The sequence below is a fragment of the Primulina huaijiensis genome, chromosome 17 (assembly GCF_012295235.1).
Source record: "Primulina huaijiensis isolate GDHJ02 chromosome 17, ASM1229523v2, whole genome shotgun sequence".
Classification (NCBI taxonomy): Eukaryota; Viridiplantae; Streptophyta; class Magnoliopsida; order Lamiales; family Gesneriaceae; genus Primulina; species Primulina huaijiensis.
Window position 1 is genome coordinate 4,144,254 of NC_133322.1, and position 26,411 is coordinate 4,170,664.

Sequence of the window (26,411 nt, forward strand, 5' to 3'; positions counted from 1 at the left end):
AAATCCTTTCACTTTCAAATCAAATAATTGAAAGCATATTGGTGATGCTCCGAAAAGAGGTCACTCTTGGACTCGGGCAGAATAGGAAAAATCGGGAAGCCTAGGGAGGTCAGGGCAGGAATCAGCCCGATCGAAGAAAGTATCATTATATAAATCATTCTTGAATATGCAGTAACTAGAGAAACTGACTAGACTAGCACGTAGTTAAGAATACACGGGCTCTCATCTTAGCCCTGACGGTATTAGAAGATTAGGATAATGGATCAGGGACCATGTCTGTGTCCTCACATCATAACCATTGTCCAAGTATCTCGAGACAAATATCGATTCTGGGTCTATATGTATGGATCACCATGCTTCGAAATAATTAATATGTCAATCAGAGCACGTAGAGACAATATAATAAGATCGGGGACAATATGAGTTATCAGTAGTTTCAGGTGGGCAGGACATGAGCAGTCGTTTGATCATGAGGAGTAGCGAGACACTGAAAACAAAATCATCATTATTTTTTCTAATACAAATACTCATGTTTGCTCGATTAATTAAGATATACATAAAACATTTCACAAGCACCTACTATATGTTCTATATATAGTACTTTCCTTTGCGTGGATACCCGACTGAGTTGAACGTCAGAGCTAGCGATTAAGTCGGGAAACCTTTCAGCGTCCCTCGAACGTTCTTTGTTTTCCATGTGTACAGAACACTCAGTCTAGGATCCTTCTACTCGATTCCCAGTGCTCCCAATGAAGAAACATAACCCAATCCGACCCTATAAATTATCCATCCAACTCACTCAATTTAACTGGACATCATCACATATCATAATTCAAACAACCATTCATCCCCCATAGGCCAAGACCACCATTCTTGAAAGTGGGGTTTCTTTAATAAAACTTAAAACTTTTAATTAATGCTTTAATTTATATATACAAATATAGATTATCATTATTCTCACGCCGCCCCTGCTTAGAAAAGTAATGTCGAAGAGTTAGAAAGATCCCACTGGGAACGATATTTTGTTCGATATTATATGTGTACTAGAGTGACAACTAGTCAACGCAATTGGATATTTCAAATTGACCTTTTCTTTTAACTAATATGACACTTTTAATTGGGCTTTATAAATTGTTTTGTTTAGACAAAAAAAAATGAAACAATTTTTTGAATTTGGATATGATAATCAGAATTTATTTTTAAAATTTAAAAAAAAATTGAAATGCAAGACTTAATATGATATTCATCGAAGTTAAAATAGTGAAATGCAATCATGAAAAGAAGAAAAATGAAGGACATGCACATGCATAATATTAGGGTTCGCCAAGTCTTTCAATTAAAATCAACATGTGCCGATTATTACATACATCGTGTTAGCTCCATATGGCCCCAAATCAAGTGCCTCCTAAGGCCCGAAAGTTCCAACCGAGCCCTATCTTATGATTCAAATTGAGACCATATATCCTTCGGGCTCCTCCTAAGGCCCGAAGTGTCCAACTCGACCCTTCATTTTTAAACTCAAATTGCACCCATTAGTCTTTAAAAGGTCCCAAGCGAGCCCATATCCAAGGCGCAAATGGTCCAGCTTGAGTCCTCCACTTTATGATTAACAGCCCATTAATTCTTAGGCCCCAATGGAGCCCATCTAATAAGGCCCGAATGTCCAACTGGAACCCTTTATGGTCCAAATTGAGGCCCTTATTTAAAGGCTTACGAGCCCAATAAAATTATTTATATTAAGGCCCATACATTGTCGCCCAAAATGTATAACTATTATCCAAATTGATCCCATTATTTCGACGCTTTCGAGCCCGATCCATTTATCTACATTATAATATATATACTATAACTTCTCGTAAGGCCCAAAATGTCCTACTCTATCCCTTCGCTTTATTATGCAAATTGAGCCCATTATTTCAAGGCTTATTAGCCAAAATATTTATCCAAACTATACCATCTCCTAAGGCCCGAAAGGTCAACTCGGTCCTTTTACTTTATGATCCAAATTGAGCCCAATATTTTACGAGCCCAATACAACTATACTAATGTCCATTGTGTCTAACTCGAGCCATTTACTTTATGATCCAAATTTGGCCCATTAATTCAAAGCTTTGGAGCCCAATACAATTCTTTATATTACCAAATGGTTAACTCGAGACCTTCACTCTATCATCCAAATTGAGCCCATTATATCGAGGCTTTCGAGCCCGATCCATCTATCTGCATTAAACCATATATACTATACCTTCTCGTAAGGCCCAAAATGTCCTACTCTATCCCTTTGCTTTATTAAGTAAATTGAGCCCATTATTTCTAGGCTTAATAGCCCAATCTTTTTATCCAAACTATACCATCTCCTAAAGCCGGAAAAGTCAACTCGGTCCTTTTATTTAATGATCCAATTTGAGCCCAATATTTCAAGGCTTACGAGCCCAATACATCTATACTAAGGTCCATTGGGTCTAACTCGAGCCATTTACTTTATGATCCAAATGCAGCCCATTAATTGAAGGTTACGATTCCAATCCAATTCTTTATATTAAGGCCCATACATTATGGCCCAAAAGGTATAACTCGAGATCTTCACTCTATGATCCAAATTGAGCCCATTATTTCATGGCTCACGAGTATCATTAAATTATGCAATTTTGACTTAACTAATATATTAATTTATGTTACTTCTAATTATTATTTATTTGAGTATGTCTTGAAAAATATATAATTAGAAATTTACAAAAAATATGCACAAATTTATAATATTTAAAATAACTAAATTGATAAATATATAAAATAAATTATTATATTTTATATTTTATAACTTTTAAATACATTTCACATTTTCAAGTTAACGAAACTTTTTTATTAAACTTTTCATTAATATTTTAATGAAATGTTTTAAGTTAATTAATATATTTATTAATCATAATAATTATTTATTTGAATATATTTTTAAACTCAAAATGGGAAAGTTTTAAAGTATGCACAAAAAAGTATGAATTTTCTACATTTCTCAATTTAGTTATTTAAAATTATTAAAATATTAGATATAATGTATTAAAAAACAAATCTAAATATGCACAATTTTAAATAAAAATTAAACATAAGTAATGAAAGGTGAAATAGTTATATTTGTTAAATTTCATTAAAAAAAACATTTAATTTCATGACATAGATAGGGCGTTATACCGTACCGTACCATGTCGAAAATTATATGTCGTATATCGTATCGAAAATAATGATACAAGAAAATCAATATCGATACTATAACGAAATTTTTGGTATGCCAAAAATCGGTATATCGTAATTTTTGTATATATAACTAGCATACCGATTATATCTAAATTGCACTGTATACGAGATTTCGGTATAATATCGATACCGAAAAAACATTACATTTTTAAAATTTTATAAATTTATTGTTTTAAAATATTATATATTTTAAAAATTTTATATATTTTTTCGTTATTCCGGTATATATCGAAATTTTAAAATTGCATACCGTTACCGTATCGAAAAATTCGATATTGTTATCGTATCGTACCGAAATATTCGGTATTTTTTTTCACCCTCGAACATAGATGTACCAATTTATCCATTAATAAAAGTTTATGTATCAATTTTCTATTAATTAAAAGTTCGGGTCTTAAAAAACTATTACTCTATATATATATTAATGTCCTTCTGCACGCAACTTATATATAGTCAATTTTTTATACATAAGAACTCTTGTTAAAAAAATTAGAAATTTAATTTGTAAAATTATAAATAAATTATAAATTTTTAAGTTTTTTACATAAATTATATCATGCTGAAAAATATTTCGGGATTGAAAAAAATCAAACATAACGGTAATTGAAGAAAATTTATCCATTAAGAATCAAGCACGTCTAACCATATAATATATAATAATTATGTTACTGCATGCTTTATGTAGTACTGGAATTTATGTTATATCAAATCTCACACGATGCATATCTAGTCAAAGTACACATACATATATAATTAAAATAAATTAATGAAAATAATATTTTCTTTTGCAAGATTTTATTATTATTTTGTCATGTCATTGGACAAGTCACAATTTTAATATATTAATATGTGTTTTGTTTCTAGTTTTAATCGATTCTGAATATAGTAGTAAAATAATGTCGAAAAATGATGATATGACACTGAAAATAAGGATGTCACATTATAAAATCGTTGGCGTGAAATCATACATTGCTTATGTGTCAGATATCACATCGACACTCCATAAAAAATGACTAAAACTAAAAAATGAATACATATTAGTGAACGAAAATCATCAATTGATCGACAAATATATTACCATAATTAATGTGATGTCTTATGAATCTAATTAGTCAATGTTTTACTTCTTTAAATTAACGTGATAAATAGAAAATATGAGATTTTTTTTCGAATTTTGTAAAGTTTGATATCATGTATGGTCCAAGATTGTTGTGTTTCTTAATTTACTCGAAGATATGATTTCAAAATTGTTTGGTTTATCCATGTGCTAACATATTGTGTCCAAAAAAAGTAATGAGACAAAGGTGCTCAGGGGCTCGACAAATACATGACCAATGTCCTGGAGTACCACATCTGAAACAAGAACTTTCAAATCTTTTCGAGTGATTTTCATTAACACTCATATTCTCTTGATGCCTTTTCGGTGGATGGTTTGGGGCGCTCTTTTGAGATGAGTTATAGAAATAACTATCTCGATTATTTTCAAAACAACAGCCGCGACCACGACCACGTCCACGTCCATGACCACGACCTCGATTTTGTCCTCGACCAAATTCTTGTCTATAACTTTGATTTTGGTTTCCAGGTTTAAATTCATTTTTTTCTTACAACATTTACTTCAGGAAATGCCGTTGAACCAGTGGGCCGTGCCCGATGATTTCTCATTAAAAGCTCATTAATCTTTTCCGCCACAAAGTGACAGGCGATTAGTTCAGAATATCTCGAAAATCCACGCACTCTATATTGTTGTTGTAGAGTTATATTCGATGCGTGAAAAGTGGAAAATGTTTTTTCAAACATTTCCAATTCAGTAATCTCATGCCCACAAAATTTCAGTTACGAGATTACTCGATACATCGCCGAGTTGTAATCACTGACTTTCTTAAAATCTTGGAATCTCAACGTATTCCATTCATCCCGGACGGTCGGAAGTATAACCTCCCTTATATGTTCGAATCTTTCTTTTAATCTCTTCCACAAAGCCATGAGATCTTTTTCAATCAGATATTCACATTTTAATCCCTCGTCGAGATGTTGACGCAAAAATATTATGGCTCTTGCCTTTTCTTGTGATGTGCATATGTCATTTTTTTTATGGTCTCATTTAGACCTAATGACTCAAGATGCATTTCTACATCGAGAGTCCATGACATATAATTTTTTCCCGTAATATCAAGAGCAATGAATTCGAGCTTTGCCAAGTTTGACATGGTGGTACTAAAAAAAATTGCGATGCATTTTATTAGTTAACGAATATTGCAATACAAAGTAATGGATAAACAACAAATACAAGCATTCATAAAAATAAATAAAACACACGAGGAGGATATTCTCCGATAAGTACAAGATTCGTGAGTATTATAACCAAAATAATTAAAAATAACTTTGTGAAAGCCATCTTCTTTTTCTTCAAAAATTTGATGAAGAATAATTTTCGAAAAGAAGAAAAAGTTGGAGTGATGGAATATGTTTGTGAGATCATATTTATAGGGCAAAAACTAGCCGTTTTGTTACCGTTTATGACCGTTGGTGTACAAGAAAATAAATGTATGTATTTGTATAATTTTATGGTAATAATATGGTGTATATAATATTAGTCATGTTTAAATAATTATGTATATCATATCACAATATTTTAATGAGTTGTCATAAGATATTTTGTTTAAAAACCTTATAGACTTTTATACTTGTCGTATCTCTTACCGGGAGTGTGGGATGTCGTCTTAACATCATCCCAGGATTTATAACAAGTTTTTGAAAAATTTATTTTATTATAACATTATATTATATATTAAGTATATACATAATAAATAAATAAACAGTAAAATAAATATTATTACTTTTGTTATCTTTTTCTTCTGTTTTGGAGCTTGGAAAAATATGGAGGACTTTTAGAGTTTCGTGCTGATAACGTGTTGTGAAAAAAGTAAAATTTACGGTAAAAAGTAAAAATCTCAAACTCTCAAAATTATCACACTACACACTTTATAATATTTTTCTCTCAACTCAATTGTGATTTTCTTCACAAATGAGAGATCTATTTATAGAAAATCTTTACAAATAATCCAAAAATAAAATCATCATTACCTACATCATCACACACTAATTTTCAATATTTACAACTCTTATTTTAAACATTCAAATATTCAACATACACATTTTAAATATTAATTTTCAACATTTTTTTTATTATTATTATGCTTGGATGGCTTGTTTTCAATTACATATGGAAAAAAAATTAAAAAATTTTGCTCTCTATAAATAAAAAATTATATTGAATATCCAAGTCCATTCTTTTTGTATATAGTGGATATTGATGTGACATGAAAAAATCAAGTATAATTATTTACTATATATATCTATTCATGCGATATGAGTTAAGAATTAAAGACGCCAAATTATTATTTTTTTTAGAGAGAAAAAGAAAAATTTAGAAGTGCCATACATATTTCTGAAAGTTTAAGATTTAATGAATTTTATAACTATTTTTTGTAATATTATAAACACTAGTATATACATTCTTAGCGTAATCTCAACAATCAGATTTTTTTCTGTTAGACGAAAGAGTATGTCTCTTGTGATACGGTCTCACGAATCTTTATCTGTGAGACGCTGTTAACTTTACCAATATTCACAATAAAAAATAATAATTTTTCATGGATAATCTAAATAAGATATCCGTCTCATAAAATACGACCCGTGAGACCGTCTCACACAAGTTTTTGGCTAGACGAAAATGGTTCAATTATCGAACCGAGACTTCGTTTTTAAAATTGAGACCGGATTATAGTAAGTCATCTGTTAGGTAACAACGTAAAAGCAAGCTTTCTTAGTTCGATCTCTCCAATGATAAGTTTACTCATATATATATATATATATATATATTGACCATGCGTGACATAGATGTAAACCTAATCCCATCTTAAAACTAAGCGATGAATCTAAACCTAATAAGTGGAAATTAAATATTTCATCAAGTTACATTTAATTATTAATTTTAGTATTTTGTCGATGACAGAATGACATTTTAATTAGTCGTCACAGTTCCCTCCAAATAATATCATTAATCTTATAATTATGGTAATTCTTATCTCTTTCCTTTGTCTTTTTGTCGATTTTGTCAAATTCAAAGTTCGAGCTACAGAAACCTCGTGACACATCCCTACAACAAATTGAATAATAGGCACGAAGAATTCTAGAGTCTATGAATAATAGGCACGAAGAATTCAAAATTTTACTTAAAATTTTGATATTGTCGTTTTCGTTTCATATGTATAAAGCTAGAATATATATTTCATCAAAATGTGGTGAGATAAATTAAAGAATGGATTAAAATTATCGAGTGTAGAACTCTTCGATAATTGTTAATGAGTAAATTAAAGTGACATAATAACTAAAGCATGCAAGCATATATCAAAGTATAAAATTCAAAGTACATTGTCCCTAAACTCATTCAATAATTCAAATATCTTAATTAATTATGATATTTTTAATTATCATACAAACCACCATATAAAAATATTACAAGTATCAAAATTAAACTATTTATTTATTTATTATCAAATTCTAAGCAAAAAAATACTGAGTTCTGGCCCGCCATTACCGTCGGGATTCAACATGTAAAAAGCTTCCGAGTCACGACTCCCCACAACTCGCTCGAAACGTGCCCTCATGTAAAGCAACTCACCTTCCCACGCGCCGCCTTTGCGGCCGTCATCCACCACCGGGATCACTCCTGCCCCGACGGAGACGCTCTGCACCGTGCTCAGCACGTGCCAGTCCGATTCTGTGCACATTCTCGACACCGCATGGCCGCACTTCCTCCCGTTGCAGTACATAGTCCACATGGGCTCGCCAAATAGGCTCACCGAGGATCTCCTTCCTCCACGCGAGGGCGGCGGGCCCTTCTCGCACTCCAAGGCAATCCTCACCAGCCCGGAGGACATCTCTTTCACGAGCGCCGAAGTCGAAACCCCGAATTCGATCAACAGAACCGGCTCCGACCGAGGATCGTCCTGTACGGAGAAGCTGACGTGTCCTCGGCGGTGTCCGAATAGGGTTCCGGTGACTTTCCTCCCCAGAGACGGGGTGGTGGAGAGATGGGTTCTTGGTATCGTCAGCCATTTGCATGAGGGAAGCATCATGGAGGGAAATGAGATAAAAGAGAGGAGAGAACGTAGGAAGGTGGAGACACCACTGCGAGTTCTGTTGAAACGGTGGAAGACTCTGGAATCTGAGGTGACCAGAGGGCGGCGCTGGTGTAAATCATCGGAGATTTCAGGGCTGAGGGAGAACGTCGTCGATCTTACGTAGCTAATTGCAGGGATAATCTTGCTGGTGCTTGTGCAGCTTCTGTTTCTTGGAACAACTCGTTCATGTCTCATTTTTCGAATCTACACAAATATACAAATATAATTCAGGGAATTGATGCTGAAATTATGAGCAGAAGTAGTGGAATAAATTATCCAAGATGCATGATCAATTGAATCAAGATTTTCGGAGATGGGGAAATATATTTGATCTTAATTTCACATTTTTGGGGTAAAATGTAAAGAAAAATGGTGGCAAAGGAGTGATGATGGTGTTTGGAGGACATTGGTAGTATTATATATACATATATAAAGGTGAACTATGGAGGTTTGTTCTCGTCATTATCATCATTTCAATTACACTCATTGCATTGTCTATAAATTTATCAATTTTAAATTAAATCTTTTGTTAATATATTCGAATTTTAATTTATATTCATTGTATTAACTAAATCTCTTACAGACTATAATAATATAATTCATTATTTTGATTCCAATGTTTAGACATGACCGGGTTCACCCTAAGTCAAAGGCAAAGATGCAATATTATATATTATAATATAAATATTATAATTAAATTTATTATATATTTCATATGCTAATTTTCTTTTTTCTTTTTTTCTTTTTAAATATACTTATTGCTGATGGCCCCGCAAGCCACTATCAATGATACACGTGCATAGCTTCCTAGACAATGATCTTCTCCATGGAAGGGCCCCTTGAAATTAGTATCACCCCCTTTTATCATTTTTATCGTGTTTTCAATTTTTATTATATGAAATAAAAATATTTAAATTAAATTTATAATAATTGCAACACAATAAATATAGTTCCATAATTTTTATAATTCATTTTAAAAAAAATCATCGTACAATACTTTCTAAACAAAAATTGAAACATGTTGACCGAATGAATCGAGTATATAGATAGATGGGAAGAAATATCGAATTTTCAGCATATCGAGATTATCGTACCGAGAAAATGTCGAATTTATCGAATTTTTGGTATACCGATGATTTTGGTACGGTACGACACAGTAACAACACCGAATTTTTCGGTACGATAACGGTATACAATTTGAAATTTTTGATATATATCGGAATATCGAAAAAGTATGTCAAAATTTTAAAATATATAATATTTCAAAGCAATAAATTTATAAAATTTTAAAAATGAAGGTTTTCGGTATAAAACGGTATATATCGATATCGTACCGAAATCTCGATATACCGTATAATTTCGATATAATCGATACGCTAGTTATATGTATCGATATAAATTTACTTATACAGTAATTTTCGTTACGATATATAATTTTCGTTACGATACGATACCATATATCACTCGGCATTAAGTTTGTAATCTAAATTTATAATAAATGGAGAAAATTTGACCTTACAAATAGCAATAATCACCTCAGGCAGTGACTTGAAAATATAATATGATAAATTATCTTTCATCGTCACTTAAACATTAAAAAAATTCAAGATGAAAGTGACGTTAAAATGACGTCGTTGATCACGAAGGTCAATGAAAAATAATGTTAGTGTATTCAAAGGTCATTTTGTCCCCCAGCCATTTCGAATGGCAAATCCGAAGATGCTTCAACATTTTATATATTCCACTTACTAGGGTTCTTATTAGAGGACAAAAATTTAAAATTAGGTTTCTTAAATTAAATATATTAATTTTTGGTTAATTTGGGCCGGTTCCAAATTTGTCGGCTAGCCTATGGGTTTGCGTAACAATTATTACTTTTTAAATTTTAAAAAAAAACATTTGAGCAGGTGGCCTACTAAATTTTGACGGCAAGGATCCATTGAAATTTTCTTGACAAGTTGACTCTTTCTTTACCTAGAACTCATTGTGAGTAAGTTCCTATTAAATTTGAGATATTGATATAATATAAATTTTGAGCTATGGATTCGAGTTTTATGAATAAGTGAATATTGAAGATAATTAATGGGATGAGTTTTTCGTTATGGTTCGATCAAACTCAATAATGAATCATAACAACTCGAAATAATTTCAAACTTCAAGAATTTTAGATCTCAAAAAAAACGACATGATTATATAAGTTTTCTATATTATTCGTACGTTCCACATATGAATATTATTTACGGAGGACCGCAATTATTACATAAAATTTTTTTCTAAAATCTCTCTCGAACGTAACAAGAATAAGAATTCGGCTGCCTTCTCGGCCCTCCTAGAGTTGGAAAAAAGGTATTTTTATGTTAATATGTCCATATAATTAATATATTTTATAATTTAAATGACTTTTCATAGCCACGTATAAATACCATGTAAATTAAAATATAAACTAAAAAATTATATTAAAAGAATATTTAAATATAACATAAACATTATTATTGGCTTTGACAGGTCATGTTCCCTATCATCTCTTTTTGCGCCCATGAGCTCCAAAGACATTTGATAGCCGAAAAGCCTGATTAACTTCGAATTATTATATGCATTCAAATAATATATTATTTAAAAAATTTCAGAACTAAGAAAAAGTAAAGTATTGATAATATTATATTTTACAAAATTATAAATACTGATATCTTTATCTATATGAATTTATATATTTTTTTATTAAAATTATAAACCACGACAACAATTGGGTATTTTCCTAGTTTTATTTAGTATGATTTGCAAGCTATTTTGTTAACTCACAAAAAAATAGCGGAGTAAATTTCATCGTGAAAAAATTAATCAATTAAACACAAAAATTTAATGTTTTACATGATCAAAATAGCATCAAAGTTATTTTTTTTTTTAAAAAAAATAATCAAATTCGCAATACAACATTTTAATTTGTCTTCGAAACTATCCTATTTTTGTAAACAACGTTAAATCTTAATAAATGTTTTTGTTTGAAAATAATTTTATGCTTAGTAAATTATTATAAAATTTTAGTCTTTAGTTTCTTGAGTATGTCAACCTTTTATCAGCTCATGCTAATAGAAAAATAACAATAAAAACATAGTAATACTAATTTGCATGAGTAGAAAAGGTTAAACGATCAACATTTTGTAAATTCTTAAGAAAACAAAATAAAATTTTCTTGCTAAGTTAATTAATATTTTTAAATTCATGTTAATAATATAAAATATAATTATTCTTTAGTGTGTGAAATCCATTAATTTTTCAGACAAAGATCTACTGATGAATAATTATTTGAATATAAGTTATTTTTCGCGCAGCACACGATCGAGAAGTTACATGCATGACATGCTTATATTACAAGAACATGATGGAGCTTCATACTCCTAGTTTCGAGAAGAAGAAAGTTACCAAAATTTTGCTTGTTTAGTGCCAATTGCACCTTATGATGGCATCATATCACCTTCTCTGGTGATATGAGCAATAAAGGAGTCCAACTCGAGTCGAGAAACACCGCCTTCCGCGGTTGCTTGTTCAACAGCAGCAGCTAACTCTTGCACCCTTCGTCTCATTTCATTCCCTTCTTCCGACGCCATTAGTCTTTGAATTACATTCCCAATAGTCGTTGCTTTCACAGGCTGCTCCCTATCAGCCCACTCCCACACAACAATCCCTATCTTCAATATTTCAGTTATCAACAAAGCGTTTCTTGGTTGTTCTGAATGCATAGGCCAGGCTGCCATAGGCACCCCCATTGCTATACTTTCTATACACGAATTCCACCCACAATGACTCAAGTACCCACCAGTCGATGAGTGGGACAAGATTTGTGGTTGTGGCGCCCAATCTCTCAAGATTATTCCCCTCCCTTCCACCCGTTCTTCGAACCCTTTAGGTAGCCCGGCTTGTCTAATGTCTCCTCCATCAAAGATATTTCCTTTGTCGCCATCCCTCAGTACCCAAATGAACTTTTGTTTGCTTTGTTCTAATCCCAATGCTAGCTCTTTTATCTCTTCATCCGATAGCGTAGTTGTCGAGCCAAAAGCTACGTAGATAACGGAACTTCGCTCCTGCTTATCAAGCCATTTTAAACACATGTGTTGGGTATCTGATTTGAGTGCCGAGGAGAGTGTTTTCTGAGGAAGTATAGGTCCCACTACCCAACTTTTTCTATCCCCAACTAACTCCTCCTTCGCTAATAGATCCAAAAAAGGGGCTTCCATCACTCTGCAGGTGTTGTAGATGTCTCCGGATCTAAACTTAATTGGCTCAGTCTGGAAAGACATAAAATACATTATTTCCTCTGTTGTGCTGTCTTCGAAAGACGGTAAATCTTTCGGGAATTTTATCGGGAATGGTACGCCCATTTGTTCCCAGACAAGAGTGGCCCGAGAAAAAGCCGAGATACAGTGTAATGCATAGGATTCTGCATTAGAGATCAAAGCAACATCCTGAACCACATAAGCCATGACGACATCATGAATAACGACAACTCTTTTATATTTTGATGACAGATCTTTCATGTAGTCACCGACCGGTTCTCTTTGTTGCAGCGTGGCATCGAATGCTGGTTGGAGCTGTGAAGGGAATTTGTTCGAAGAGTTGGGATTCGGTGGAGGAGAGACGAACGGCGGTGTTGGGATGTCGTGAAAGTGGATATTGGCCACATCTGATGGCTCTAAGCCATTAACACGAGCTTTGGCTTGACGGATGTGGATCGCCGAACTGAGGTAGTAAACCGGTATCTGGTACCGGGATATAATACAGGAGAGTTGAAGGAACACGTTGAGGTGTCCATGACCAGGAAATGGCACCATCATTACAGCAAATTGAGTTGATGCCATGGCGGTACTGCAATCATTTTCTTGATGATCTTTGGTGCTACTTATTGAAGATTGCATCTTTTTGTCACTTGATTGAAATCGCAACCTCCTTTGAGTCTATGGTGATCACTCCCCTGCTCAAAGTGCAACCTGAAATACGAGTTCGATTATTGACAGGATTAAAATGGTAACTCTACAGTCTATAATTGAAATACGAGTTCGATTATTGACAGGATTAATTCGACCATGTTCGAGCTCAACTTGGCTTGAGCTCAAGCTCGACTAAACGAGTATTTGAACTCGGCTTGACACAATCAAACCGAAAATGGATCCGTTCTGAACTAAAAACCCTTCTCTTATATTTCAAACGTTGCTTCGCAACATCATTAGGAGTTCATAAAAATGAATATAAATTAATGAATAAGCATATCAATTGCCATAACTAATCCAAAAGATATGACACATGCACTTGAGTTATACAGAGAATTAAGCCGAAGACTGCATGGTCTTCTGGGAAAGCTACTCATCCCCAAAATTTAAAAACAAAGAAGACGATGGATAAATATTGAGTTTACCAAAGTGATGTTTCAGTTCCGTTAAGAAGATCGGTGGAAAAACTTCAACCCACAAAGATAAGCTACCAGCTTGCCGGTGAACTGGAGCTACGCGAAGATTCATCCAAGGAAGTCAATGTAAATTGATTATTTTACAATTAAAGCTTGCCTGTGGGTTGCGTAACAATTATTACTTTTTAAAATTAAAATATATATTTGAGCAGGTTGCCGGCCATCCAAATTTTGACGCAAGGATCCATCGAAATTTTCTTGCATGTAGTGGACTCTCTCTACCTAGAACACGTTGCAATCGCACGTGACTTCGTTTCAAGGTTGCATGTGGACTCTCTCAACCTACAACACGTTGCAATTGCAAGTGACTTCGTCGATATTGAAATCAGAAAAATTTTAAACTACTGATTTGAGTTTTATGAATAAGTGAATATAGAATTAAGATAATTGATGTGATGAGTTTTTCGTTATGGTTCGATCAAAATCTGTTGTGGATGTTAACAACTCGAAATGATTTCAAAGTTCGAGAATTTTTAATCGAAAAAAAAAAAAAAGACACGATTATGTAAGTTTTCTATATTTTCACGAGGCCAACGCCGATCTGATCATATGTTGGGGGTATCAAAGGTGAAATTTAAGAATATATAGACGCTCCTTTAATTAGTTCTTATGATAAAGTACTATGAAAACATATATAATATTTTATGATGATGATGCATATATTTTTGTATTAGGTATTAAGCAGTGGCGGAGCCACATGGTAAGACACCCAGGCTTAGTCAATTTTTTTTTAAAAAAAATTACGTGTAGGTAGATTAATTTAAAATATTAAAAGATTTTAGAGTTTAAAATTCTAACACGAACAGAGCTATGTTTCTGATTCCGTCACGAATATTATAAACATATACAAAGAGAGTTAATAATCATTGGATCATAAAATTATACTTGAGAATCTTCAGAAAATAATGAGATTTTGATTTTTATCGCATATTTATAAATACCAAATATTCAATTAAATACTCACATAAAATATTACTCCGTACATTCCACAAATGAATATTATTGGCGTGAAATTGGCTTTCAGTCCCCATCCGTCGTTTTTTTTTTTGTGTTCAGTCTCTGGGTACTTTTTTAGTACCACATTTCCACATGAATTGTACCACAATTTGTATGAAATAATATCACAATTTTGTGGGTAGGGAGTGAACCCAAAGAAATGTTTTAATTGGGAATTTTTCACCAACTTCTCCTATTATTGGAGGACCGCTATTATTACATAATTTTTTCTTTAAAAAAATGTAATAAGAATTCGGCTGCCTTCTCACTCCTCCAAGAGTTGGAAAAAGGTATTTTTAATGTTAATATGTCCGCATAATTAATATATTTTATAATTTAAATGACTTTTCATAGCCACGTACAAATACCATGGAAATTAAAATATACACTAAAAAATTATATTAAAAGAATATTTAAAATATAGCATAAACATTATTATGGACTTTGACAGGTCATGTTCCCTATCATCTCTTTTTGAGCCCATGAGCTCCAAAGACATTTTATAGCCGAAAAGCTTGATTCACTTCAAATTATTATATGCATTCAAATAATATATTATTTAAAAAAATTCAGAACTAACAAAAAGTAAAGTATTGATAATATTATATTATAAAAAATTATAAATACTGATATTTTATCTATATAAAATTATATATATTTTTATTAAAATTTAATTTACGTATATTAATTAGTTTATAAACCACGACAATAATTGGGTTTATAAACGTGGGACTCATGTCCATAAGGCCTATAACTGCAAAACGTTTGGCAAATGTTTATAGTTATCAATATTTTTTGAGATGAGTCTATTGTACAATATTTTTTGAATTTTGTTTATTTAACTAGTATGAATTGCAAGCTATTTTGTTAACTCATACAAAAATTTAATGTTTTACATTATCAAAATAGCATCAAAGTTATTTTTTTTAAAAAAAAAAACCAAATTGACGATAATCAAATTCGCAATTCCACATTTTAATTTGTCTTCGAAACTATATGCCTTAGATTGAAAAACTATATATAATTTTATGATCAAATTCTAGTATTCTACTAGTTGCATTAAAAAGCATGATAAATTCAATATTTCGATTAATTTTTAAATTACACTATGTTTTTGTTTATATTTTTGTATTAGCATGAGCTGATAAAAGGTTGACATACTCATGAAACTAAAGACTAAAATTTTATAGTATTCTAGTAAACTTATTATAGTATAGTAAGCATAAATCATTTTCAAACAAAAACAATTATTAAGATTTAACGTTGTTTACAAAAATAGTAATCCTAATTTGCATTAGTAGAAAAGGATAAACGATCAATATTTTATAAATTCTTAAGAAAACAAAATAAAATTTTCTTGCTAAATTAATTAATATTTTTAAAATCATGTTAATAATATAAAATAAAATTATTCTTTAGTGTCACTCTCTGAAACTCGGGATTGACACGGGCGTCGCTTAACAATCACACAATTGAAAACAACAAGCCTTTGTAGCACAGTGTAAACCGAAACCAGTTTATATATCATAATCTCAAATGAAATAACAATTATCTTCACAAAACCGAAATCTCAAAACAACAGAGTTTAATGCAGAAACGTAAAACTAAATAACATAATAACTTTAAGCTCAATCTAAATTCTCGAACGTTCACCATCCCCAGAACTGTTCGGACTCTTCCTCCTCGTGTTCTTCTTCGAGCTTATCTGGGAAGGGTTGTAAGGGGGTGAGTATTTTGGAAAATACTCAGCAAGTGGGGGCATATCGAGCACAATAAAACAACATGCAAAAAATAAAAAAAAACATGACTTGCGTTCATAATTCATAACACATGCATAACTTTTACCAAGCACTGAGATTTATCTACTTTCTATGGTTTACTGACGTCAGTCCCTAATTTTTACTCCTCTAAGGGGGCGAGGCCGTATAGCGGTTATGTCCCCCACCGCGTAAGGGTACGTCATGGTTGGGATTCTCACCCATATACAGTCGACTCCTCACAGCTCTTTAAAAACCGTATGACAATACAAGAAAGAGTAGAAGAAGAATTGTACTCGACTATTTTTCAAAAAAAACCGAACACATGCATAAATCCGAATTTTAAAACTTTAAAAACAGCCCACTTACAGTATTTTTAATTGCTAAAAACGTAGGTGCTCGGATTCGGGAAGTGGATCGCTTCTTGCTCTTCACTCGGGCGGCACTTCGGCTCGATTTCTAGGGCGATTTTTGTGCAAAGTTTTGGCTAGGACAAGCTGCTAAAATTCTCGGAAATATGCAGCAAGAATTTCGAAAATTGTGTGTTGAATGGCTTGGAATGATGTGATATTTATAAGTGAGTGAGAGAGAGTTAAATTAGGTACTCAAATAATGCCTAAACTTGTGCCAAATCCAATAAGATTTTATTCCAACTATGCCTTCCATGGTTGATGATTTTGCTCTCAACTCTTAATTCCCTAATCTAGCACCTTGATTGGCTCGAAAATTAGTGCAAGGGAGGGGAGAGATTTGATTCCATTCTTTTTCACTCAAGTTGCATATAATTCAATATTCAAGCAATCACATATTTAGGCACATTATGCTAATTTCGGATTTTATTTTGTACTAACATGCCTTAATTTCTTGTGTGCTATATTCCAATCTTGTAAATCTTATTCCCAAATTTTCGAAAATTTGCATGCCTTAATATATATGTTATTGAGTTGATACTAAAGATTTCCCATTAAATCTTTTCTAACATGTATATCAATATGGATCTCCCATAGAATATTTTATTGTTCTAATACCATAAAAAAAAAAATCCCATGCTCTTAATTTCCTTACCAATATAATTACAATGTTGGAGATAAAAATCTGGTTCTCACATTTAGTGTGTTAAATCCATTAATTTTTCAGACAAAGATCTACTGATGAATAATTATTTGAATATAAGTTATTTTTCGCGCAGCACACGATCGAGAAGTTACATGCATGACATGCTTATATTACAAGAACAAGAAATACTCCTAGTTTCGAGAAGAAGAAAGTCACCAAAAGTTTTCTTGTTTAGTGCCAATTGCACCTTATGATGGCATCATATCACCTTGTCTGGTGATATGAGCAATAAAGGAGTCCAACTCGAGTCGAGAAACACCGCCTTCCGCGGTTGCTTGTTCAACAGCAGCAGCCAGCTCTTGCACCCTTCGTCTCATCTCATTCCCTTCTTCCGACGCCATTAGTCTTTGAATCACATTCCCAATAGTCGTTGCTTTCACAGGCTGCTCCCTATCAGCCCACTCCAAAACAATCCCTATCTTCAATATTTCAGTTATCAACAAAGCGTTTCTTGGTTGTTCTGAATGCATAGGCAAGGCTGCAATAGGCACCCCCATTGCTATACTTTCTATACACGAATTCCAACCACAATGACTCAAGTATCCACCAGTCGATGAGTGAGCCAAGATTTGTGGTTGTGGAGCCCAATCTCTCAAGACTATTCCCCTCCCTTCCACCCGTTCTTCGAACCCTTTAGGTAGCCCGGCTTGTCTAATGTCTCCTCCATCAAAGATATTTCCTTTGTCGCCATCCCTCAGTACCCAAATGAACTTTTGTTTGCTTTGTTCTAATCCCAATGCAAGCTCTTTTATCTCTTCATCCGATAGTGTAGTTGTCGAGCCAAAAGCTACGTAGATAACGGAACTTCGTTCCTGCTTATCAAGCCATTTTAAACACATGTGTTGGGTATCTGATTTGAGTGCCGAGGAGAATGTTTTCTGAGGAAGTATAGGTCCCACGACCCAACTTTTTCTATCCCCAACCAACTCCTCCTTTGCTAATAGATCCAAAAAAGGGGCTTCCATCACTCTGCAGGTGTTGTAGATGTCTCCGGATCTAAACTTAATTGGCTCAGTCTGGAAAGACATAAAATACATTATTTCCTCTGTTATCCTGTCTTGGAAAGACGGTAAATCTTTCGGGAATTTTATCGGGAATGGTACGCCCATTTGTTCCCAGACAAGAGTGGCCCGAGAAAAAGCCGAGATACAGTGTAATGCATAGGATTCTGCATTAGAGATCAAAGCAACATCCTGAACCACATAAGCCATGACGACATCATGAATAACGACAACTCTTTTATATTTTGATGACAGATCTTTCATGTAGTCACCGACCGGTTCTCTTTGTTGCAGCGTGGCATCGAATGCTGGTTGGAGCTGTGAAGGGAATTTGTTCGAAGAGTTGGGATTCGGTGGAGGAGAGACGAACGGCGGTGTTGGGATGTCGTGAAAGTGGATATTGGCCACATCTGATGGCTCTAAGCCATTAACACGAGCTTTGGCTTGACGGATGTGGATCGCCGAACTGAGGTAGTAAACCGGTATCTGGTACCGGGATATAATACAGGAGAGTTGAAGGAACACGTTGAGGTGTCCATGACCAGGAAATGGCACCATCATTACAGCAAATTGAGTTGATGCCATGGCGGTACTGCAATCATTTTCTTGATGATCTTTGGTGCTACTTATTGAAGATTGCATCTTTTTGTCACTTGATTGAAATTGCGGCTTTCTTTGAGTCGATGGTGATCACTCCCCTGCTCAAAGTGCAACCTGAAATACGAGTTCCATTATTGACAGGATTAAAATGCTAACTCTACAATTGAAAGGGGTATTTCTTATAAACATACTGCATTCTTTGCCTTTAAAAAGTGAGGGACACAAACCAGTCGATTGAATCAAATACCAGTAAAAAAGCTTCAAACAATAGCTGCCCAAATCAATTCGACCATGTTTGAGTTCATCTTGGTTTGAGCTCAAGCTCGACTAAACGAGTATTTGAACTCGGCTTGACACAATCACATCGAAAATGGATCCGTTATGAATTAAAAACCCTTATCTTATATTTCAAACGTTGCTTCGCAACATCATTAGGAGTTCATAAAAATGAATATAAATTAATGAATAAGCATATCAATTGCCATAACTAATCCAAAATATATGATACATGAGAATTAAGCCGAAGACTCCATGGTCTTCTGGGAAAGCTACTCATCCCCAAAATTTAAAAACAAAGAAGACGATGGATAAATATTGAGTTTACCAAAGTGATGTTTCAGTTCCGTTAAGAAGATCGGTGGAAAAACTTCAACCCACAAAGATAAGCTACCAGCTTGCCGACGAACTCGAGCTACGCGAAGATTCATACAAGGAAGTCAATGTAAATTGATTTTTCAAAGATTCTTTTCTTTTTTTAATGGGAATTCTACAAATAATTTTTTTATAAATGTAGAAACTTTTTTTACAAAAATTTCAATAGGAACAAAGCTACCTGTTCAGATTTCAAAATTTTAATAATCGATGCCTTTTAGATTTTTAATTTAATTTCTAACTCGACACATCATCTTAAATTTAAAAAATTGATATCATATGAATTTAAGAACAATGAGTCATGACTTTAGCCAAAAGTTTGCCTTATCTTTGTCATAAACCCGCATTTTATAACATACCGTTCTCAATTAGCTCCACCCCATGACATTTCGTCTCTCTGGATTTCACCTTTAACTTGACATTTTGTCTACGTTTAGGATTTTAAACTCGATTTTTTGTTTTTTGTTTCAGAAAAAAGTAATCGATTATCGTCCAATTATGAAGCAAAAATGGCTCAAAAATATCGAGACAAAAGGGCATGGACCAATATACACGTTAGAAATCTTGTCTATTGAGAACAAAGATAGCATGCTTGTTGGTTTTGAGGTCCCCCTATATTTTTGGAAACTCGAAGATCAAATAGGTCTGTCAAAAAATAATACGTAAGAAATAGCCCAAATCGCTCTGTAGCTCGTGGTGGTGGTGTGTTCTTGGCTTGAGGACCTTTATATAGTCAAGTTGAGAGACTTTGCTTTCTTTTTTCAGGCTAAGTATTGTCCACTGCCTCGAAGTAATATAGCTTTGACATCTAAGACCAGACAGTATTCATTGTTTAAGCCTAAAAGATTGGTGTGCCAAAATTCATGTGACTGCCTGTCACCCAGTGGTACAGTTTGTAAAGAAAACGAGTTCAGGGATTGTCAGAATACTTTGAGGATAATGTATTTTGTGAGATACGGCCAAAGGGTTGTTCTTGATTTATTTGCCTAGTAACGGTCCATTTGGTGAAGATGATTGGAACCCAGAATCTTGTGCTGGCACATGTGCCAACCCTACCCCTTCATATTGTTTATCTGTGCTTATTAATAAAGAAATTTATCATTTAATTTTCTTACAGTTTATAAGTTTTATATTTAATAAATATCAAATTCATTAAATGCGAGGATATGAATGTGCAAATTTCATATAAACCATAAGAAAATGTTTCGAATTACAGAGTTGGAAATCTAATGTCACTTTGGAAATAGTGACCATCAAGTTTTATTAACTTTTGACTATGAACTCGTTCCCATAAATGAAGTCTGACCAATATCAACACTTTCAATTAAGTTCAATCTGACAATGACGACAATTCAAATTCAACTCTATATATTTATATGTGTTATATATATACACACATTGATCATATAATATGGTATTTTCTGATAAATATTAATTAATTAAATATAAGAAATATGTCAAAAGATATGAAAATGGGTTTAACAATTAAGAAAATGCTCCCTAAAATTTAAAGAAAGGCGTGGTAGTAATTGGGAAAAGTCAAAAATTTGTGTGAGACAGTCTAACGGGTCGTATTTTGTGAGACGGATCTCTTATTTGGGTCATCCATGAAAATATATTACTTTTTATGCTAAGAGTATTACTTTTTATGCTAAAAGTATTAATTTTTATTGTGTATATCGGTAAAATTGACCCGTCTCACAGATAAAGATTCGTAAGACGATCTCACAAAAGACCTACTCATCGCAGATTACATTGAGCCTCGTTCACCTGACATTGTGCCCTTGGGAACTGAATTTTAGTTAGGCAATGTTTAAGATAATTGTAATTAATGTGTTTTTAATGACAATTAGTATTTTTATCGTCAGGCATATTTATTGAAATTTGTGAAAGTTGAGCCTTTTTAGTGTTTGTTTAATTAACTTTTAATTAAAAAAATGGGACTGTAATATGACGACGACGCCGCCAAAGTTGGCTTTGTGCTCTCGGTTATCTTTTCTTTATTGGGTTTCTTTCACTTAATTAAAGCTGCCACGTCTTTCAAATTACTTAATTTATTTTTTTACTTCTATTATCTTGACAAAACTACACTTTTTGTAACACAAAAATTTTTGTGAAACAGTTTCACAGATCAATTTCGTAGATCGACCAACATCTTGTAATATATTGACTCATTCATTATTATCAACCAATGGATGAAATATTCAACAGTTCCCAAAACATTATCGATATTGAACATGGTCTTCTATTTTAAAATTCTAGAAGGAAGCAGAAAAATAAAACAAAGCCTATTAGAAGTGTTATTTCCTTAATCTCAAATTCTTGACGTGTCGTAGTCTACTTAGAGCATAGTTAATTACAAACTCTCCTTAGTCAATTTCATTAACTGTGGGATAAGAACTTCCCAAATTAACAAAATCATCACTTAACAATATAACTCATTGTCGAGTAAGTCTCGTGTGAGACGGTCTCACGAATTTTTATCTGTGAGACGGGTCAACCCTATCGATATTCACAATAAAAAGTAATACTCTTAGCATAAAAAATAATATTTTTTCATGGACGACTCAAATAAGATATTTTGATCTGTGAGACCGTCTCACAAGAATTTTTGTGTTTGGATAATCGTATTATTTATGTTTGGGAAAAAAAATAGCCCCGTGGAGTTCTTATTTCAAATTAATTTATTAAGAAATATATAATATGTAATGACATTTGAATGTTACAGTTTGATAAAATAATTAATCAAGAACACACCTAAGAAACATAGAAATATTTATTAATTTATAAAATCGTCATTTATATAAAATTTCAAACATAATTAATGTTTTTTGTTATATTAACAGTTGTTACGTGCACGAGTACTCATGCACACTTGCCAATTGACAGTGGTCTAGACACGGTTTTTTCTCGTATGTGGTTTTTAAAATGTATATAAAATTTAATTTAAATGTATATAAAATTTAAAAATGAACATTTAATGATTAAAAATATAATTTATTCTCACATGAAATTGTAGATTTTAAAATATATTTTGATATAAATTGAAAATTTGGATAAAAATTTAATTTTATTAATTATTGTTATATTCTAAAAAAATTTATTTATCATTTCAACTCATTAATTTGAAATTGCTTTCTTTTCTTTATTCGCAATTTCACACCTACGCGTAAGCGCAAACCAGACCAACCCATCCTCTTTAGCTCCCTCTTCTTGCACTGCAAACTTTTCATTATTCTTTCTCTTTCTTTGTGTCTATTCTTTTCTTCTTTATTGTTGTAAAGTTTCCTGCACCGAGCAAAATTTCCCCTCAAAAAAAGATAGAAAAAAATATAGTAGAGAGAGACGTGAGAAGAAGAGATGGTGAAATACCCAAGAAACAACCAGTTCAATCAGTGGAAAAGAAGCAGAGAAAACGTCGCTGGTGAAGAAGATGAATCTTGCCTCCACCCTTCTGGTTTAATCTATGGAAACTCCAGCTGTAGCAACAGAAGAGCCAAACTTAAGCTGTTGTTTTTCATTTTGCTTTCTCTTATTTATTGCTGCTTGATTTTGGCACCCCAGTTTTTGTCATCCGGCTCCAGCTTCTCCTTCTTTTGTAAGGCTTTTCAATTTTTTTTTTTTTTGGTTTTCTTTGTTTTTAAGGCTAGCTTTACATATATGCGTGTATATATATTTGTGGAATACTTGTTGATTTTCTGCGGCTTTGGTTTTTGCAGACCCGTACGAAACTGATGTTAAAGGTTCCCTCTGTTCTTCTGTTCCTAATGGTGAGCAAACTATACACCCTGTTTAGGATGTTTCCTTATGCCTGTGTTGGAGGGAAAGTTGGTTTGGGTTCATGTTCATGATATGGTTGGTGAGAAAGAAAGAATTGATTTTTACACCGATTAAAAGTTTTTGATGAAAGAAATTCCTGTTTTGATATTTGAATTTTTTTAAGTAATCGTTTAATTATATTTAGTATGCACATCGAGATTTACAATTTGCTAGGAAGCAGGTGGTTAGGAGAATAGCTTTTGTAGGAAGAAGATTCAGATTTTATAAGTAATAATAAACTTAAGTTTTGGCCATGGACCCGAATTTGGAGTCCCCTGTTTTCGAAGTTTTTCTCCACCTTATTTTAATCATTTATATGTGTTTTTTTTTTTTTCATTTCCTGAGAAGATATTATTTGTATGTTTTTTGTTTGAGGCAATCTTTTTCTGTTTTGTAAAAAAGCCCGTTATTTTGGCCTTGTGTTGCTTGTGGATTTGGAAGGGGGAGGAGCAGTAATTGCGGTGGAGTAGGAATGAATATGTTTACCCTATTGGTGAATATGCTTATTCACGCTCACATGTATTTGGCAGTGTGTGTATCCAACTTATACCTCTATCCATGACTTTTCAGATTAGTTCTCACATCCTGTTGCGACAACACGGGCTTGCAGCAAAGGGATTGCGGGATTCTTGTTGATCTTACCTGTAAAATTTCCGGAGTTTCTCATGTGTGAGTATCTAAATGCAGGTACAATTTGCTGTGACAGAACTAGCATTCGGACGGATGTATGTGTGATGAGAGGGGATGTAAGAACAGACTCTAGCTCCTCCTCAATTGTTTTGTATCGTGAAAACGACGTTAGTGGTTACTTGTCGGCATTTTCTAATGGTTACCATGAGGAGGGAAAGGTGATTGAACATCAAAAGATTAGGCCATATACTCGAAAATGGGAAACCAGTTTGATGAACACGGTTGATGAATTAGACCTCATTGTGAAATGGGATTCGGGTATTCTCCATCACCAGTGTGAAATTGAGTACGATATTCCTGCCGTGTTTTTCTCCACCGGGGGCTACACAGGTAATCTTTACCATGAATTTAATGATGGGATTCTGCCTCTTTACATCACTTCTCAGCATTTTAATAAGAAGGTTGTATTCGTCATTCTTGAGTATCACAACTGGTGGATCACAAAGTATGGAGACATATTGTCTCAACTTTCCGATTTTCCGGCTATAGACTTTAGTGGTGATGAACGAGTGCATTGCTTTCCTGAAGCTATTGTTGGCTTAAGAATCCATGATGAGCTCTCGATTGATGCTTCTTTGATGGAAGGTAATAAGTCGATTGGAGATTTTCATGAACTTCTTGACCGAGCTTATTGGCCTCGTGTTAGAGATCTCATGCTAGACGAAGAACGGGATGCCGAAAGTTCATCCAAGAATCCAATACAGGTTGTGGTAGAAGATAAACAAATTTCAAATAAACCAAAACTGGTCATAGTGTCAAGAAATGGTTCAAGGGCTATAACAAATGAAGACTCGTTGGTGAAAATGGCGGAACAAATGGGTTTTGTGGTTGAAGTTTTGAGACCACAAAGGAGCACGGAACTTGCGAAAATCTACCGAGTCCTCAACTCAAGTGATGTCATGATTGGGGTTCATGGTGCAGCCATGACTCACTTTCTATTCATGAAGCCCGGCTCGGTTTTCATCCAAGTCATACCCCTTGGAACGGATTGGGCAGCCGATACCTACTACGGGCAGCCGGCTGTAAAATTCGACTTGTGCTACATTGGCTACAAGATCTTTCCAAAAGAGAGCTCCTTGTATCACCATTACCCGAAAAACGACCCCGTTTTAACCGATCCAAGCAGCGTGAACCACAAGGGATGGGAATTTACCAAAAAAATCTACCTCGACAGTCAAACTGTAAAGTTGGATCTAAGAAGGTTCCGAAAACGCTTGCTTCGTGCCTATTTCTATACCATCGCGAAAAAGAATGGCCGGTTGCGGTCCGGATCCCAGTGAAGTATCGATCCCTTTTATGCCTCGTCCTAACACATGCTATGCTGTAGTCCTAAATTAGTGATAAAATGAGGTAAAAAAAAAATGGTTGTCATATATGTAAAGCCTAGAAATCTTCTTTTGTATATCAAATCAAATAACAAAAAAAGAGAGAAACTAATTGTGCTTGGAGTACAGATTGTTTGTACATACCATCATGAAAGGAACTGCGGATTATTTTATTTTCATGTTAGAGATTCATAGGTGGTCTGAACTTCTAATGTCCAATTTATTTATGAGTATGTTTCTTGTGACACAGGTTTACGAATCTTTATTTGTGAGACGGGTCAACCCTATAAATATTCATAATAAAAAATAATACTCTTAGCATAAAAAGTAATATTTTTTCATTGATGACCCAAATAAGAGATTCGTCTTACAAAATACAACTCGTGAGACTGTCTTATACAAGTTTTTGTCTTTATTTATTTAGTCCAATGTGACATAATATAATTTTAATTAATTTCCAACACTACAAGTCGTCTATGATAATTGATAAACCTATTATTTAATAAGCTTTGTTTGTATAAAACATTATTTTTTTTTGTTACATGTCACTAAACGATATT

The 26,411-nt window shown here is 33.3% G+C and overlaps 4 protein-coding genes across 7 annotated transcripts; 1 reads left to right on the plus strand and 3 right to left on the minus strand.

Annotated features, from left to right (window-relative positions):
* Window positions 1–7,664: 7,664 nt before the first annotated feature.
* Window positions 7,665–8,853, minus strand: LOC140963142 (protein MIZU-KUSSEI 1). Its single transcript, XM_073422396.1, has one exon. The coding sequence runs from the start codon at window positions 8,631–8,633 to the stop codon at window positions 7,809–7,811; it is 825 nt and encodes a 274-aa protein (XP_073278497.1). The 5' UTR covers window positions 8,634–8,853; the 3' UTR covers window positions 7,665–7,808.
* Window positions 8,854–11,724: 2,871 nt separating this feature from the next.
* LOC140963518 (zeatin O-xylosyltransferase-like) lies at window positions 11,725–13,970 on the minus strand. 2 transcript variants are annotated; one of them, XM_073422872.1, is made up of 2 exons: window positions 13,846–13,970; window positions 11,725–13,420 (listed from the first exon to the last, which is right to left on the minus strand). In XM_073422872.1, the coding sequence occupies exon 2, from the start codon at window positions 13,346–13,348 to the stop codon at window positions 11,891–11,893; it is 1,458 nt and encodes a 485-aa protein (XP_073278973.1). In that variant the 5' UTR covers window positions 13,349–13,420; window positions 13,846–13,970; the 3' UTR covers window positions 11,725–11,890. The 2 variants fall into 2 exon arrangements, with proteins under 2 accessions (XP_073278973.1, XP_073278974.1); XM_073422873.1 differs by having other exon boundaries at window positions 11,725–13,404; window positions 13,846–13,967.
* A 3,825-nt stretch (window positions 13,971–17,795) lies between these two features.
* Window positions 17,796–20,131, minus strand: LOC140962346 (zeatin O-xylosyltransferase-like). Of its 3 annotated transcripts, none has more exons than XM_073421212.1 (2): window positions 19,971–20,131; window positions 17,796–19,464 (listed from the first exon to the last, which is right to left on the minus strand). In XM_073421212.1, exon 2 carries the CDS (start codon window positions 19,406–19,408, stop codon window positions 17,954–17,956), a length of 1,455 nt encoding a protein of 484 aa, XP_073277313.1. In that variant the 5' UTR covers window positions 19,409–19,464; window positions 19,971–20,131; the 3' UTR covers window positions 17,796–17,953. The 3 variants fall into 3 exon arrangements, with proteins under 3 accessions (XP_073277313.1, XP_073277312.1, XP_073277314.1); XM_073421211.1 differs by having other exon boundaries at window positions 17,796–19,480; window positions 19,971–20,130; XM_073421213.1 differs by lacking the exon at window positions 19,971–20,131 and adding an exon at window positions 19,614–19,896.
* A 3,043-nt stretch (window positions 20,132–23,174) lies between these two features.
* Window positions 23,175–25,959, plus strand: LOC140963347 (xylan glycosyltransferase MUCI21-like). Its single transcript, XM_073422638.1, has 3 exons — window positions 23,175–23,615; window positions 23,737–23,787; window positions 24,524–25,959. Exons 1-3 carry the CDS (start codon window positions 23,378–23,380, stop codon window positions 25,804–25,806), a joined length of 1,572 nt encoding a protein of 523 aa, XP_073278739.1. The 5' UTR covers window positions 23,175–23,377; the 3' UTR covers window positions 25,807–25,959.
* The last annotated feature ends 452 nt before the right edge of the window (window positions 25,960–26,411 follow it).

Bases quoted from the DNA above. Each gene is read 5' to 3' on its own strand.
- LOC140962346 (XM_073421212.1), bottom strand. From the start codon at position 19,408: ATGCAATCTTCAATAAGTAGCACCAAAGATCATCAAGAAAATGATTGC.
- LOC140963518 (XM_073422872.1), bottom strand. From the start codon at position 13,348: ATGCAATCTTCAATAAGTAGCACCAAAGATCATCAAGAAAATGATTGC.
- LOC140963142 (XM_073422396.1), bottom strand. From the start codon at position 8,633: ATGAGACATGAACGAGTTGTTCCAAGAAACAGAAGCTGCACAAGCACC.
- LOC140963347 (XM_073422638.1), top strand. From the start codon at position 23,378: ATGGTGAAATACCCAAGAAACAACCAGTTCAATCAGTGGAAAAGAAGC. The intron at 23,616-23,736 runs GTAAGGCTTTTC...TGGTTTTTGCAG, and splicing joins CTCCAGCTTCTCCTTCTTTT to ACCCGTACGAAACTGATGTT. The intron at 23,788-24,523 runs GTGAGCAAACTA...ATCTAAATGCAG, and splicing joins CTGTTCTTCTGTTCCTAATG to GTACAATTTGCTGTGACAGA.